Source organism: Lithobates pipiens, unplaced genomic scaffold (genome assembly GCF_037356315.1).
Source record: "Lithobates pipiens isolate NorthernLeopardFrog02 unplaced genomic scaffold, aLitPip1_a1.2 Scaffold_8, whole genome shotgun sequence".
Lineage (NCBI taxonomy): Eukaryota > Metazoa > Chordata > Amphibia > Anura > Ranidae > Lithobates > Lithobates pipiens.
The window spans coordinates 91,928,837-91,947,090 of NW_027507903.1; the positions used below are offsets into that span (position 1 = coordinate 91,928,837).

Genomic DNA, 18,254 nt, shown 5'->3' on the forward strand with positions numbered 1-18,254 from the left:
AGCCCCATTAAAGAGGCCATCTAGTGGAGTGATGTGATATTACATTGGACATAAAGTGAAGAAATAAGAGGTAGATGTTGTGGGACAAATTGCTAAGTGAAAATCAGTGGTATAAAATTTAATAATAGAATGTGATATATTATATAGTGTTCGATGGATAAGCTAAAGTGAATAAGGTGACCCATATGAACACTCACATTTAAAAGTGCCTTATAGTCCTGGCACCCGGCGTGTGTAGTAGGTGATTACTAAGGGTAATCGACCATGATAGGAAAAGCTGCCATTTGCGGCGTTCAGCTCGATTCCCAGGTAGTTTCATATGGGCGGAAGTAACGCAATGACACAGTGAAACCTTCAACGTTTCGGCCTGTCACAAAGCCATCATCAGAAAGTGGTCAATCCGCCATATTTATTGTGGGCATTTATACCCTTATTACAGGTCTGATTGGTGGAATCAATACAAATATCTACAGCATACGGGAGCGTACAATCTTGGTTTAAACAATATCTATAAGGAATGGGCTGACATTGATATCTACCAAATGAAGATTTTTTTAAAAAAAATGTACGTCCATATGGAGAAACAAGTGAAAATGAAAAAAAAAAAAGGTGAAAATGAAAATAGGACAAGTGAAGTGGTAAAAAATACAAGGCCCTCTGCTGGTCATAGGCAGTAAATGAGCTCTTGCTCAACCACATTAAATGAGCTCTTGCTCAGCCCCATTAAAGAGGCCATCTAGTGGAGTGATGTGATATTACATTGGACATAAAGTGAAGAAATAAGAGGTAGATGTTGTGGGACAAATTGCTAAGTGAAAATCAGTGGTATAAAATTAAATATTAGAACGTAATATATTATATAGTGTTCGATGGATAAGCTAAAGTGAATAAGGTGACCCATATGAACACTCGCACATTTAACCACTTCAATACTGGGCATTTTCACCCCCTTTCTGCTCAGGCCAATTTTCAGTTTTCAGCACTGTCACACTTTGAATGACAATTGCGCGGTCATACACCGCTGTACCCAAATGAAATTTTTATCATTTTTTTCCCCCACAAATGATATTTGATTGTCTCTGTGGTTTTTATTTTTTGCGCTATAAACAAAAGGAAGAGCGACAAGTTTGAAAAAAAAAACAATATTTTTTAATTTTTACTATAATAAATATCCCAATTTAAAAAAAATAAAACAATGATGGTTTGAGGTAAAAAAATTACTAAAATAGATTAAAAATTATGCTGAGGGAAATTAATACTGATAAAATAAATGGAAGTGACCTCCACCATTAATAATCTGTAATGAAACACATTAAGTCTAATTCTACATTTAACCCTAATGGTGTCAAAGTTTGTAATTCAAAAATCCATTTAGTTTCATTCTGGGCTATCTTCTGGGTCATATTGGTACCCCTCCAGGGTCTATTGATGGTGTCAATTGCATAAAATGAAAGACCAGCTGGGTCTTTATTATTTACTATAGAGTGCAGTTTTTTCTGGCCAAAGATTGCCATAAATTACCTCTTCTTTCCATTTATTGAGAAAAATGTTCACAACACTTGGGGCATATTTAGCGCCCCCATGGAGATACCTTTTGTTTGATTATAATAATTGTCCCCCATACCAAAATAAATTATTGGTCATGGTGAGTCTCAAGCTCTCCATGTCCTTAGTCTGCTTGTCTTCAGCAAACTGTTTTCAGGCTTTCTTGTGCATCATCTTTAGAAGAGGCTTCCTTCTGGAACGACAGCCATGCAGACCAATTTGATGCAGTGTGCTGCGTATGGTCTGAGCACTGACAGGCAGACATATGTCTATTTGCCAAAGACAACCTCTGGATAGGACACTGAGCACATGCACTCAACTTCCTTGGTTGACCTTGGCAAGGAATGTTCAGAGTGGAACCTGTCCTGTTAAACTGCTGTATGGTTTTGTTCACCATGCTACAGCTCAGTTCCAGGGTCTTGGTAATCTTCTTATAGCCTAGGCCATCTTTATGTAGAGCAACAATTATTTTGTTCAGATCCTTCTTTGCAATGAGGTACCATGTTGAACTTCTAGTGACCAGTATGAGAGAGTGAGAGCAATGACACCAAATTTAACACACCTGCTCCCCATTCACACCTGAGACCTTGTAACACTAACGAGTCACATGAGACAGGGGTGGGGAAAATGGCTAATTGGGCCCAATTTGGATATTTTCAATTAGGGGTGTACTCACTTTTGTTGCCACAGATTTAGACATTAATGGCTGTGTGTTGAGTTATTTTGAGGGGGCAGCAAATTTACTGTTATACAAGCTGTACACTCACTACTTTACTTTGTAGCAAAGTGTAATTTCTTCAGTGTTGTCACATGAAAAGATATAACAAAATATTTATAAAAATGTGAGAGGTGTACTCACTTTTGCGAGATACTGTAAATGTGTGCATTCAGTAGACACAATCATAAATGTTGATTCCCAACTGTTCCAAAATCTGTTTAAAAAACTAAAAAGATCTTCTGGTCATTAGGTCTGTGGGTTCCTCTTTTATTACTGTATTCTCTGTGTTTATACAGAACCATGATAATATTATTATACAGGATTTATATAGCGCCAACAGTTTGCACAGCGCTTTACAATGTTAGGGCAGACAGTACAATTACAATACAATTTAATACAGGAGGAATCAGAGGGCCCTGCTTGTTAGAGCTTACAATCTAGGAGGGAGGGTCAAAGAAAACAAAAGAGTAAAAAACTGTGGGGGATGATCTAATGAAGGAGGCAGCATGGGCAGCATGGGATTCTCTGAAGAGAAACGTTTTCAGGGATTGCCTAAAAGTGGATAGTGTTGCCTTATGAGTTTATGTGAAATCTTCATTAATATCTGTAAAATATTGTAATTAGAAATAGATCTCATTTGGCTTTCATCTATGAAAGCCAGGTAAAATGCCTCCCTCCAGGGGCTTGGTAAGAGCAGACAATGCGGGGCCGAGACTTGTATACACCATATGGAGAGCCACTCCCATTGTTCTACACCTACTCACTTCAAAGGACCCCATGCTGGGGTATGCAATGAAGGGAGGCAACCATAATCAATTGCTAAGTTCCTGGGGAAATCCAATTAAATCTTCTTCCTAGTCACAAGGATTTGCATGAAAGGGGGCCGACTTATGTAGTGAGCCCTCCAATCATGATCCAAGCTAAGGCAGCCAATGGGGAATCAGCATGAAGGCATTTACCCAAAGCCAAGGGGAGGGAACAGTCTCTTTCTTGGGAACCAGTGGTCAAGAGTGGAACACTGTAAGGATGGGTAATTATGGTTAAGGTGTTGCTTGTAACTAAATATGCTTGTATGCTTGTGACTAAATATACTGTCTTAGAGAATATACTTTGTATTCCTGCATGTAAATATTATAGTTCAACCTAGTATTTTCTTCCTTGATGTAAGACCATAGATAGAGATTTGTGTGTTAGCTAGACTTTCAACTACTTTTAATAAATGGTGTTATGTTAAACCTTTCTTTCCCTTGTCAATAGAATTCTCTTTTAAACCCATATCATATCTTCTGATTAATAAATCAGAAATATAGATTTTAAAGGTTAACAATAGCGTGGCAGAGCGAGGCTCTGTCCCTATGAAATTGGGAGGTAAAAGAGACACAGAGTTTGCATATCTGCGGACTTCAAGACTACAGAGTGTCGAGTTTAAATGGAGAAAACTGCTTTTTCAGTTTTCTTCAGGTTTTTGCTAGTTCCATATGGGAATTCTGTAGTTTAGAGATCCCTGAGAGTCATGGGTGGGACGGGATCTCCAACCCGTGTCCTGGTAGTGAGGTTAGCAAGCAGGGTGTGTGCCCAGCTGCACACAGCCCTTATAACGAGGGGCTGGTGAGAGCAGAAGGTCAAAGGAAGGTGGAGTTAGAGCAGTGACTCCTAGTGAGTGTCTCTGTGTGAAGACAGAAGCTGTGTACATTGAGCCTGTGTGCGTTTAAGAAGCCCGAAGCTGTGTGCATCCAAGACTGTGGGACTGGAAGAGCTGGTGGTTTGCAGGATCAGTACCTGTAGTAGCAGTGCTGTTACAGAGTAGCCAGGTGGGCTTGTATTTTCAGTTGTGTCTGAATGACATTTAAACCCCTGTGTGGGATTCCTGAGTGGACTTTTGTTTTATTTTATCATTTAATAAACCTGGGCTACCAAGCCCTTAACTATAAAACGCCTGTCTGATGTGGACTCACTATATGAAAATGCATCTACCACTGAGCTGAACAATCCCCCATGCCACAAGTGGTGGAGAATGCAGGCATGTAGGCAGTGGAATCAGGGTCCTTGCTCCATGGTGAGTCGCATCAGGAACTACTGCTAGCTCTGTGTGGCAGCCAGGCGAACAGCATTGTGCAGAAGTTTATTTGATGGACTGTGTTGCATGCAGGCTGTGTACCTGTGAAAGAAGAATCAAACTTTTTTTTTTTCCTCTGCTGAGAACGGTTACAAGTTTCTGTGTGCAAGACTGCAAGGATGGGGCAGTCAAAGCAGAAAAAAGAAGCAATCCTTGCTAAAGCCAGGGAACAGCTATTGTGGCTAGAGGGTATTTCACCACATGTCCCAGCCACACCAGAGAATTTGTCTGAGTGGGGCATCGCTGTGACCTGGGGTAAATTGATCATGTCACCCCCAGTTAAAGGGAAAGTGAAAGAGGACGTTGTCCCTGCCAGCCTGAGCCCAAAGGTGCCACAGCATGAGGCAAGGAGGCCTCTGCGCTGCATGCGTTGTAGTGAGTGGGGACATGATGTTGCCCAGTGCCCCTTGTCACGGTAATTTTCGTGAAATATCCAAGCTGGAGGGGAAGTTGATGAATTCTGGAATTCACCTAATGATTGTGACCAGCGATGTCTTCAGAAGTGGTATCCCATGGCAAAAAGTGAGGGCCAGTCATGGAGGAGATGCCAAGAAGTGAGCTCAGCATGGCCCGAGTCGATGTCTCCACCTAGGAGGGCCACTCCGGAAGGCCTAGTGATGTGTGAGACAGTGAACGAATGGTTCAAGCAGAACCGCAAAGAGTGGGGCGCAGTGCAAGGGGCAGAGATCTTGGCCTCCAACTATATGCAATCCATGTTGCCTACAGAGGAGGTTGGGGACTTCCTGGTAAGATTTGAAACAGTTGCTGTAAAGAGAAAATGGCCTAGGGACCGGTGGCCAAAATTGTTGCAAACTTTATTACGGATAGAGTTCCGGACGGTTTACCATTTGATGGATGGGGTCCAGGATGACTACCGCAAGTTTAAACAGGAAATCCTTCTTAAGCCTCATACACACTATCAGTTTTTCTGCTGAGTTTTTCCTTGAGATTTCCCAAAACCATATAATATGAGGTCAAACCTTAGGAGTTTAAATTTGTATGCATCAGGCAGGCCCTTGCACTACATGGTTTTGGTAAACCTGAAGGAAAAACTTAGCAGAAAAACCTGATAGTGTGTATGGGGCTTTAGAGTAGAGTTCCATCATATCATGGGCTGCCAGCAATGCTCCAGGATGGGAGAAGTGTCACTGGAAGACCTAGGTTTTGAAAATCCAGAGAAACGCAAGGCTTTCTGTACATCACCCTGAATCCTGCATGAGGTATAGCCAACCAGATTTGGATTGCAAGTCTGCTGTTACCCCTAGCAACAGGGATCTTGAGTTACCTACAGGTGTCAGTGGGTCCAGAAAGACTGAAGTGGTTCTCCATGGCCACATAGGGGAGTCAGCCTGTGGAGACACCACACCTGTGAAAGAACGCACTCAAGTGAAGGTTATTACACCAACTGCAGGAACTGGTAAGACTACTTCAGTTTATGGTACTGAACCCAGTGAAGTGGGAGTATGTCCAGTGGGGAGATCTGCAGTACCAATGGACATAGACTTGCTGCAGTGTGCTACCCAGAGCAGTGGGGAGGCACAGCGCAAAGCCCAACTAGCCGCAGGGCAAAAGACTGGAAAGGACATGGGGACTATGCATGTGCCTGCTATAATCCAGCAGAGTGGTGGACAAGTTAAACTAGGGGTGACCAAAACTATCCTTGTGCCATGTTTCCTAGTGACAGGTGATGTAGAGTTGACCAGGGAAATATGCAAGAAGCCCGCAGTGACTGAGCCGAGAGTTTCCCAGGTCAGCTATGGAGCTGCCCAAGTAGGTAAGAGTGCCCCTTTACAGGGAGCGGGTGCTGTGACGAGTCACTCAGAGGTTGTGGTGGCTCATAGACAACCCACAAAAGCAGTAGCTACGTCTCCATGTAATGAGAATATTAATGGTCATGTCGACAATAGTGTTGGCCAATGTGTTATTGGTGTTGATGACGTTGAAAAATGTGTTTCCTGTATTGTCATGACTGAGTCACACAGCGAGAGTGTGTGGGCGCAGCCCCAAAACCCTAAGCGTAACCCAGTGGGCAAGGGGTTAATTCAGCCTGCAAAAGCTAAGTGTGCAAAGCTGGATGTGTCCATAGCGCCACCAGAGAAATGTGGTCAAAATGGTGTACTGCACCTGGCTTTAAGTGACGAAGCATCACGCCGATGCAACATTTATAAAAGTGTGGTGTCACGAAATGACATGTGACAACAGTCTCCCGAATTCTTCATATGTCTGGGCTATGGGGTAGAGTGGCAAGATGGAAGCATTTTCTTATGAAGAAGAACATCCAAGCCTGGCTAAATTTTGCACAAACACATTTGAAGTCTCCCAAAAGTATGTGGGAAAGTGTGTTCTGGTCGGATGAAACCAAGGTTGAACTTTTTGGCCGTAATTCCAAAAGATATGTTTGGTGCAAAAACAACACTGCACATCACCAAAGGAACATCATACCCACAGTGAAGCATGGTGGTGGCAGCATCATGCTTTGGGGTTGTTTTTCTTTAGCTGGAACATGGGCCTTGGTCAAGGTAGAGGGAATTATGAACAGTTCCAAAAATAAGAGTGGGAAAATATTGCCAAATGAAGATGTGCCATGCTGACTTTGACAGCCACAGGAGCCAATGGTGCTGCTGCTGTCTCAGCCAATCAGGAGTATCCTGGATGTATGAGGGGATCATGGACATCACTGGAGAGAGAAGGGGCTCAGATAGGTAATTTGAGGGGTGCTGCTACACAAAGAAGGTTTTTTTTATCTTAATGCAAAGAATGCATTAAGATAAAAAAAACCTTCTGCCTTTACAACTCCTTTAAGGGCGTGCACACTTTTGCAACCGTATTATTTTATTTTTACTTCCCTCTACCTAAAAGATTTAAGTTGTACAGTTTATAGGTTACATTAAAAGTGGAAAAAGTTCTGAAATTATTTATATTTGTCTAAATGTTTTTACATCACAGAAACCTGACATTTTAAACAGGGGTGTGTAGACTTTTTATATCCACTGTAGCTTAGTGGACTGATCTTTGCATCTATTACTCTCAGCACCGAAAGTCCCAAAAAATGATGAGGTTATTCTGCTCTTTATAATGTAACACGACAAACCCGATAGTAAAATGTTGGTTACCTTTCTAAATTGAGCTTATCAGGACTAGCTGCCTTCTCCTCAGCAGTACGTCGCACAATAGGACATCCAGGATCTGATTTTGACAGGCCTCTAATGAAACTGAAATGGTCTATTTATAAAAAGAAAAAGAAAAAGAAAAACAGTTGGATATTGGAAAAAAATATAAAAGATTTATTTGCAATCTTCCCTTTCCTAATATACCTAGCCTACCTTTTGAATGATGTGCATCCTCATTATTGTTGTTTGGGCTGGCACAGAGGGAGACAGACCTGGACCTGTTTTTTGTTTGACCATGACCTGGAATATCTGCAAAGGCTCCCAGTGACATGGACTCCCTTCCATATCTTGGAGCAGGGCCAAATACCTCTGTCACATTTGCTGTCAGCGGAATGTATGGCTGCTTATTGCGGCCCATAGGACTTGAGACTCTTCCATCTGAAGGTAAGGTAAAATATACAACAATCAAACAAGGGAAAATACACGACACACTAAAATAACAATAAAACACATAAGGATTCATATATACAAGTGGATGCATATAAGAACATACACATAGGTGTGCACAGCCTATTGCATTAGGGTGTGCAAAGCTCAAGAGTGTGTGTGTGTGTGTGTGTGTGTGTGTGTGTGTGTGTGTGTGTGTGTGTGTGTGTGTAATTTTCTTTTTTCAGAGAATAGGTGCAGGAACCCCTTAATGCCCTCTCCGCCCTGATGTGGTGCACCATATCATTGGGTGGGTGTGGCCAAATTGTACAGTGGGTGGGTTTTAAAGGGGCATTTTATACCCTCTGCCCCATTACTAAGCTCACGTCTGTACCTCACCATCTACAACTCACCTCTGAAAACCCGTCCACAACTGTCTGCACCCTGATCAACAACTGGCTTCTGCACCCCTGTCCACAACTCATCTCTGCAACCCCACCACAACTCATCTCTGCAACCCCACCACAACTCATCTCTGCAACCCCACCACAACTCATCTCTGCACCCACCAATCACAACTCACCGCTGCACCCCCAACCACTACTCGATTCGGCACCCTCGTCCAAAACTGTCCGCAACTCACCTCTGCACCCCCTGTCCGCAACTCACCTCTGCACCCCCTGTCCGCAACTCTCCTCTGCACCCCCTGTCCGCAACTCTCCTCTGCACCCCCTGCCTGCAACTCACCTCTGCACCCCCTGTCTGCAACTCACCTCTGCACCCCCTGCCCGCAACTCACCTCTGCACCCCCTGCCCGCAACTCACCTCTGCACCCCCTGCCCGCAACTCACCTCTGCACCCCCTGCCCGCAACTCACCTCTGCACCCCCTGCTCGCAAATCACCTCTGCACCCCCTGCCCGCAACTCACCTCTGCACCCCCTGCACGCAACTCACCTCTGCACCCCCTGCACGCAACTCACCTCTGCCCCCCCTGCTCACAACTCACCTCTGCACCCTCATCCACAACTCGTTTTTGCACCTCTGTCCTCAATATATCTCTGCACCCCCTGCCCGCAACTCACCTCTGCACCCCCTGCCCACAACTCACCTCTGCAACCCCACCCATCCACAACCTATCTTTGCACCTCCTTTCCACAGCTCACTTCTGCACCCCCCCTCACCCATCTGCACCCCGTCTGCACTTCCCTTCTTTACCCCTACACTCTTCGGCAACTCACATCATCCAGTCTGCAATTCCCCTCTGCACCCCCTGTTCGCAGTTCATCTTTGCACCCTGTCAGGAACCATGAATCAGGCAGACAGAAGTGCAGTAAAAAAAAAAAAAAAAAAAAAAACACACAGTATAATAATAATAATAATAATAATAATAATAATAATGATGATGGTCAAAAGGTAAACACAGCAAACGTGGTCAAAACATAGCCGAGTTCGGTACCCCCCCATGACCCCTCCCCCTCAGAGGACCACCAGGTTTGAGGGGAAGATGTCTACGGAAAGCATGGAGGACAGGGGCATGTACATCCAAGGATGAGACCCCTAGAGCGTTCTTCCGGACCGCAGCCCTTTCCAATGAACCAGGTACTGTATGCGCCCACAAAACGTACGGGAGACAATAATGCACTATACTTCATACTCCTCATGGTTCTCAACCTGTACTGGGTGAGGGTGTGGCTCCTTTAATAAAGAGGTATGAAATACATTTGAGATACGCATATTCGAAGGAAGGTCTAAAGCGTAAGCCACTGGGTTAATCCTTCGGAGAATACGGAAAGGCCCAATAAACAAAATATGCCAACTTCAGTGAGGGAACACGGAGTCGGAGGTTGCGAGATGACAGCCAGACCCAGTTCCCAACCTGGTAGGAAGGTGCAGGCAGGCATCTGCGGTCAGCATGGAGTCTGTACCTACCATTGACATGTCGCAAGGACTCCTGGACTTGTATCTAAGTGGAATGAAGACCACGGAGATGCTCTTCTAACACAGGAATGCTCTGAGGAGCAAATGTGTCAGGCAACATGGATGGTTGGAAACCATAGTTCGTCATTAACAGGGACAATCTGGTAGCAGAATTCATGGCCCTATTGTGAGCAAACTCTGCCCAAGGTAAGAGGTCTGACCAGTTGTTATGATAGTCAGAAATATAGCAATGTAGAAACTGCTCCAAGGACTGGTTAGCTCATTCTGCGGCCCCATTAGACTATGGGTGATATGCAGAGCATAAAGAAAGCTGAATTCCCAACTGTACACAAAAGGCTCTCCAGAACCGGGACACAACCGGACTACCCCTGTCCGAGATGATCACCTTGGGTAGCCCATGTAAGTGAAAGATCTCCCGAGAAAAAAAATGGAAGCCAGTTCCTTAGATGTGGGCAACTCCTTAAGTGGAATACATTGAGACATTTTCGAGAACCGGTCAACCACCATAAGAACTGTGTTGCCCTGAGGAGTTGGGTAACTCCACAATGAAATCCATATACAAGTGGGTCCTAAGGGGTTTCTCCATTGGGTATGGGTTGTAGGGGGCCCACTGGAAGGTGTCGTGGTGTCTTACTCTGAGCACACACGAACAAGCAGTTATGAAGGCGGCTACATCAGCACATACCACCAGAATTGTTGGGAAATGGCCCAAAAGAATTGATTCTTTCCTGGGTGGCCAGCAGCCTTGGGAGAATGGTAAGTTTAGAGCACAGCAGTACAGGGACTCTCTGGGACAAAGCAGTGGTCCCCATGTTTCTTGGGAGGAGCATGGATCTGAGCTGCAAGAATTTTGTCACCTAAAGGAGAAGTGAGACTGGTGTGAACTGTAGCCAGAATAGATCAGGAGGAATCGCAGAAACAGGAACCGATTCCATCTTGGAAGTGGAGGAAAACTGCCGCAGCAAAAGCATCAGCCCTTACATTCTTAGTACCAGGTAAAAATGAGACTATGTAATTGAATCTTGACAAGAGAGCCCATCGCGCCCCTTCTGGAAGATAGGTGTTTAGCCTCAGACAAGAATGTGAGATTCATATGGTCAGTCAGAATGAGAACCGGAACAGGTGGTACCTTCGAGGAGATGGCTCCATTTCTTTAAGGGCTAAAATGATGGCTACCAACTCTCTGTCACCAATCTTGTAATTGCATTCTGCAGGTGACAATTCCTTGGAAAAGTAGCCACAAGGATGCATAGCACTCTCAGAGGTAGGACGTTGAGACAGAAGGGTGCCGACTCCAGTCTCAGAAGTATCAACCTCAAGGATAAAGGTCAACATAGGATCAGGATTTGCCAACACAGGAGCAGCCTTGAGACTCTCAACGGCTTTAATGGATCCTGGAGACCAACTCCGTGGTTTCATGTTGTAATGAGATCATGTACTGGACACACAAAAAGCTGTAGCTAGTGGCCATGTTGTTTGAGAACCTTAGGGCAGCCATGACAGCTTGGTTAACAGTTTAACATTACAGTAAAAATCTGAACTCCCTCCCTCCTCCTTTATGTTCAGGAATCCATGGGCTTTATACTTCAAAAGAGCTGTTATCTCAACATAGAAAGCAGAACCAGGCTAGGTCTGTAAAAACAGCTAATGTTGGCCTGGCAGGATGTCCAAGCCTATCATAAAACTGCCACCCTCTCAATTCAGAGAACCAGCAGATACCAGTCGTAAATACCTTAGTGCACATGAAGCTTAAACAGTGGAATAAGCATGACATTTCAGCATGTTTTATAACTTCCAAAGTATTAATAGCACAGCCATAATATTGACATATTTAGTTTCCTCAGATGATTTTTAACATTTCAAGTCCAGACACCCCTATGTCAGGTCATATGGGAAACCACTGGTTCCCCATATTCCTTCTAGGTAAACTAGACATAGGAGACATGGCATGTTTATATCTGTTTTGAAGGAAATTGCATGTTGAACAATAATGTGGATATTTGCAGTCTGTAAACAGTAGCGATGCAGAGATATGAATATGTATCACAAAGTGTACATGGGACATGGTCCTGAATTTAGACACCTCCCAGCAACCAACCCCTAAACAAGATGACCAGACGATTGGTCACTGTCAATTCCCCTTTGATCTGACAGAAAAGAGGAGATGCCAAGACAATGGTCAGTTCTCCTTTTACCATCCAAGCAGGAACATCTGCCAAGTTAGAGAACAGATTACCCAGCTCATTGATCAAACTCTGATCAATCCTCAGACATTAATTGCAATTATTCTTCTTCCCCGATTCTACCTTATTTCTTTGTGATTGTATATTGTCTTTATCTTTTTGAAACATCTTTCTGTAAATACTTTATGTGCACCAACTTTTACCTTTTCATATCAAAACACTTATGTTGAAAAGTGTTAATCTTGTCTCTAAAGCTCTTGATGCAAGCTATAAACGAACCTGCCTCTTGAAGAGCGCTACTGTTGTAGAGTAAGGCCTCTGAGCAGACCTGTCTGTGGTGGCAGTGTGTGTTGCAGACGCTTATTATAAAATCATAATTGGTATTGCTAAAATTACAAGTCTCCCCTGGCTCTGTCTTTTAAAATGGGGGGTGGTGGCAGTGAAAGGGTTAATTGTGAAATTAGCCCAGTGACAATTGCTCTCAGGCTGCTGGCACCTAGATTGTGGTCCTGAAAGCTGTAAAATCTTTGTGCTGGGCGCAGCTGAGAGTGGCAGTGTTACGTAAGTGACAGCGTGGTGTGAGGTTGGCCGATCCTTCGGCGCAAGTTAGTGAGGAGGGCAGGGATCTGACACCCGCATTTGTCACCACCATCCCTTCTGGTCATATCAGTCAGGGGCTTGACCAGAGATGAGAAGTTATGAATAAACTTCCGATAATAATTGGCAAAGCCAAGAAAGCGTTGCAGAGGGAGTAAACCCACGGGTTGGGACCACTGTAGGACTGCAGAAAGTTTTCTCTGGGTCCATCGAAAAAAAAGAAGTAGACATGACATAACCCAGGAATTTAACCTGTTCACGATGGAACCTGCACTTCTCCAATTTACAATACAGATTGTTTTCTCTCAGCCTCTGAAGCACACGACAGACATCTGTGTGGTGGCTCTCTAGGGACTTGTAAAATATGAGGATATCGTCGAGATAAACCACCACACATAGCTGCAACAAATCTCGAAGGATATCATTGATAAATGCTGGAAAACGCCCGGAGCTTTGCAAAGGCCAAATGGCATTACGAGGTACTCATAATGGTCTGGTATTAAAATGCAGTTTTACATTCTTCACCCCCTCCTTGATCCTCACGAGATTGTATGCCCCTCTCAAATCAAGCTTTATGAAAACCGTTGATCCCTTGAGGTGGTCAAATAACTCTGTAATCAACGGAATTGGATAAGCATTCTTAATCGTGAAACGATTGAGACCCCTATGATCAATACAAGGCCTCAGTTCACCACTCTTCTTCAAAAAGAAGAAATCGGCACCAGCAGGTGATGAGGATTTGCGGATGAAACCTTGAGAAAGTGAGTCTGCAACATACTCCTCCATGGCCTTGTCCTCTGAGACTGACACTGGCATGGAGGGAAATGAAGAGGTGCACAGGACCTTAGCCACATTCTGAAAACATGTCTTGCTGCATTGTGGCAACCAGGAAAGAACCTCAGCACAAAGCCAATCAAAAGAGGGGTTGTACCTCTGTAACCAAGGATAACCAATAACCACTGGAAACTTAGGTGAGGAAATAACTTGGAATTGGATTATCTCATGGTGAAGAGCCCCTATGGCCATGGACAACGGAGCAGTCTCATGAGTCACATGGGCAGGCTGTAGAGGTCTACCATCAAGAGCCTCAATGGCAAGTGGAGTGGCACAAAGCTGCAGTGGATTCAAGTGCTTGAATACAAAGGCAGCATCAATGAACAGGCCTGCTTCCCCAGAGTCGATTAGAGCCTGTATCTTAATGGATGACTCAGACCACAAAAGGGCAACCGGAACCAGGGGCTTATCCTTCTGTATAGCTGGGGACAAAACAACACCACCTAAGGTCTGTCCCCTACAGGACCTCAAGGTTCGGGCATTCCCTACACGGGTAGGACAAGACTTCAAAAAGTGACCTGCCTGGCCACATTAAATGCACACTCTCTCCCTCCTCTTAAGGATTCTCTCATCCGCAGAGAGACGTGTGAAGCCCAACTGCAATGGTTCCACTTCACTGTCCGACTCTGTACCAGGAGGCATGGGAGGTGAGGGAGTAAAGGGTGGGACTGCAAAGCTCAGAAACAAATGTACAGGAGGCTTACGCAATAGCTCCTTAAAAGAGTCTTTCTCTGAGTCTGGAGTCAATAAGGATGGCAAGCGTGATCAACCTCTGCAGTTCTGTAAGTATATCTCTGGCTGTGATCTCATCTTTGATGGTATCCGAGAGACCATGAGAAAAAGCAGCCATGAGGGCCTCATTGTTCGAAGCAAACTCTGCTGCCAGAGTATGAAATTTAATGGCGTAATCGGCAACAGTTCTCGTACTCTGATAGACATGAGGCTCTTGGCAGCAGAATCGGAGCATGCGGGAACATCAAATAACCTTTTGAAGGAAGCCACAAATTCTGGGTAACCCAGGACAACGGATTTTTGCAACTCCCATAGAGGGTTTGCCCAGGCCAAGGCTCTATCAGAAAGCAAAAATATCACAAAAACCTACTTTGCTTCTGTCCATGGGAAATGCCTGGGGCAGCATCTCAACCTGGTTGAGAAACCCTCTGCATTGAACTGGACCTCCCACAAATAGCTGGGGAAGCAGAGCAGAACCAGATATACCTCTTAAAGAGGCAATACTCGAGGCGGGTGCCTGTACAGAGACTGGAGCAGCAGCAGGGATGGCCTGCAACACAGGAGGAGATTCCAGGTGAGCCATGCGACTCAAGAGATTCTGTAAAGTTATGGAAAACTGATCCATGCAGTGATCCTGCTCATCCAATCTGGAAAAAATATTACCAACAAGTGGATTGACTGCATCTTCTGAATTCATGGCCTTCGCCTACTGTCAGGAACCATGAATCAGACTGAGCCCTTGTACACACGGTCGGAGATTCCGACGGAATGTGTCCGATCGGAGCGCTTTGTCGGATATTCCAACTGTGTGTGGTCTGCATCGGACTGTTTCCGTTGGAATATCCATCTGACCAAATTTTCCAACTTGCCGGAAATATTTTCCGACAAAATGCTCCGATCATGTGTAGAGAATTCCGATCGGACAAAGTGCCACGCATGTTCAGATCAAATTCCTACATCAAAGCTATTGGCTACTAGCCTGAACGTAGTCCCATCGTAACGAAATTACCTCATTACGTTCTGAAAATCGGATTTTCCGACAACTTTGTCCGACCTTGTACGTCGGACAAAATCTGACGGACAAAATCCGATTGATTTGGTTGTCGGAAACTCCGACCGTGTGTACAAGGGCTGAGACAAAAGTGCAGTAAAAATAACAGTTTAATAATAATAATGGTAAAAGGTAAACAGCGAAAACGTGGTCAAAACTTAGCCAGAGTTCAGTAACCGCAATGGATAGTCAGGCAAGCCAGGACGCTGGGGAGCCAGAGATCGGCATACTTCAGAACAGGCCAGGAAATCAGGAAAAGCAAGAATAAGCGTAGTGGAACAGCAAGCAGGATCAGGAATCAGAAGGGACATCAGCCAAACAAGTCTTAACAGGAACACAGGAGTGAGTCTCTTGATATGTTGACCAAGGTGAAGGCAGAGAGAAACTGGACTGAAAAGCTTAAGTAACCAGCAGGACTGACGAGCAGGATATCATCACCAGGTGAGTCACTGTGGAAAGATTAGAGCTGCCAATTAACCAACAGCTGAGCGGCCTGCTCTGAGAAGGAAGGGCTGAACCCAGCCCTGACACACCCCCACCCATCTACATCCCACCTCTGCACCCCCTTTCCGCAACTCACAACACCCCATCTGCAAATCACCCCTGCACCCCCTGTTCGCAACTCACCTCTGCTCCGGCACCCATCCACAACACACCTTTGCACCCCCTGTCCATAACTCACCTGTGCACCCCTCAACCTTCCGCAAATTACATCTGCACCCTGCCTGCAATTCACCTCTGCATCCCCCACCATTCCACAACCTATATCTGCACCTCATGTTTGCAATTCAGCTCTGCACTTCCCACCCTTTCAGACCACAGCTCACCTCATCCCACATTTTACAACTCAACTCTGCACCCCTGGCCATAGCCAACAAATGTCCACAACTCCCCTCTGCACCTCTTTCTACAGCTTATCTCTGCAACCCCCCAAACAGCTAAGCTTTGCACTGCAGCCCTCTTACATAGCTCTTTAATTCTGTACCTTTCTGACCTCTGTAACTCCTTAGCTTTGCATAACCACCCCCCACTGCCTTGCTTACCTTTTTACAAAAAATATGGCTGCCTATAAACACGCCGTGTACCGTCACTTGTTTTTCCACTTGCCAGTGACAGCCAAGGGATTAGGCGCAAGGATCTCCATACCTGCAACTCAGCATGTAATGCCCCTTGTCCTGCCCATAAACACACAGCGCCAGGAACTTTGTCTCCCTTATTTCAGATTTGAGTGCAGTAGCTGGTAGGTTCTGTGGAAGCTGGAGGGCTTGATTGGACAGTGTATGAAACAGATCTGGACCAGGACGAGAGTCAAGTAGGTAGGAGGGACAGCTGACCAACCGGCTGTACTGCTACTTGTCTTGGCCATGCTGCCTTTCCACCTACATATGCAAGTGTGTGCCATGTGGGGTGATTAGGGTGTGTCCAGGGACACCTGGAACACCCTGTGCGTACGCCTATGAACATACACTATATTGGCAAGAGTATTGGGACGCCTGCCTATACACACACACACACACATGAACTTGCACAAATGCGCTTCTGGAAGAATGGTCAAACATTCCCATAGACACAATCCTAAACCTTGTGTACAGCCTTCCCAGAAGAGTTGAAGCTGTAATAGCTGCAAAGGGTGAGCCAACTCAATATTGAACCCTACAGACTAAGACTGGGATGCCATGAAATGTTCATGTGTGTGTAAAGGCCAGTGTCCCAATACTTGCCAATATAGTGCATCTTACTGGCTTTCATGGGTAGCAAAAGTTTTTCTTACAAATTTGTTGTTCACAAAATACGTTTTTATAAGATATAATTGAAAGAGCAGTGGATCTTATTTGCCTGTAACAACAAAGCCTACAAACTATAAAAATCTGATTGACTGCTATGGTTAGTGAATTTCAGTGCTATCTGTACCATGCTATTAAAGATCTTAGTTTCATGATTTTATTAAAATACAAGCTTGGCAATAGTGGTTCATATTAAACAGGTCTGTTAACAACAAGCTCTGATTTATAGAGGTCAGCTTGATCCCTTAAAAGGGTACTTTTTTTGCTCAGCTATAAATTTAACCACAAGAAAGCCATACTCAATTTAATATACGAGCGTGTGGAAACACACACTTATCATAGCTGAATTTTTTTGCCAAGAATCAATATTTCATTTCTGCTCTTGCTATGTAGAATAAATACCACCAATGCAGAACCAGAAGACAGCAACACATTAAATTACGCCGTAGATGGAAGTAGGTATCTTTTAATTGTTATTAATCTTCAGAATAAAATTACGTCAACATTAAATGGAAGTTACGTAAAAAGTTTTATAGCCTATTTAAAGTATCTCTAAGCAAAACTTTTTTGTTTTTAGTTTGGGTTAGAGTAGGAAAGTGTCAGACCCTCTGCCAAGTTTTTACTGCTGTCCGTGTATCCATTGGTGTGATTCACTCCTCTGTTTGTATCAATGACCATTACCAGTAAGAAAGCAAGGAAGCAAGCAGGAATCAAAAATGCTAGCGTTGTACCCAGAACAAGATTTAAGGGGAAATCTTCCAATGGGAAGACTTTTTCCAGGCCTAAGAGGGGGATTTTTCGAACTTTTGGAGATTTCTTTTAACTTCCTGTCGTGTCTCCAGGAAAGGAAAAATGGAAATTACCTCAATGGAACACATACAGCAAAAAAGATAACTTGGCAGGAGTGTTAACGCTCCCTACTGTAAATGAAAGTGCAGGAAGACCTAGGCATGTCAATTGGGATGCAGATGCTGCATGGACAACCGCACCCACACAGATATCAACTGGGATGCCTTGGCTGACAATTTGACATGAATAGAATGATATGAACCCCTGTAGATCTCGTGTAGGCAAAATATGGCCTTTGCATGGGTTTATGCTTAAAACAGACCTTCAGTAATTTTTTCATCTTTCCATCTATTAAATCTTCTGCCCTTGTTGTTTTAACTTCATAAGAGTTATAAGAGGGCCAATGAGAGCTGCAGGGATGGAGGTGTGT

General features: G+C 44.4%; 1 protein-coding gene across 2 annotated transcripts in view; it reads right to left on the minus strand.

Moving 5' to 3' along the window:
• Positions 1 to 18,254, minus strand: part of LRRC49 (leucine rich repeat containing 49) — a 186,106-nt gene that overhangs the window by 146,488 nt on the left and 21,364 nt on the right. The window contains exons 4-5 of one of the 2 annotated variants that reach the window (XM_077472670.1): positions 7,703 to 7,927; positions 7,493 to 7,601 (exon numbers count right to left, since the gene is read on the minus strand). The exons of the other annotated variant lie outside the window; for it this stretch is intronic. Of the exons in view, the coding sequence (XP_077328796.1) occupies positions 7,493 to 7,601; positions 7,703 to 7,927 (334 nt within the window). The remainder of the gene's footprint in view (positions 1 to 7,492; positions 7,602 to 7,702; positions 7,928 to 18,254) is intronic. 2 annotated transcript variants of the gene reach the window in all.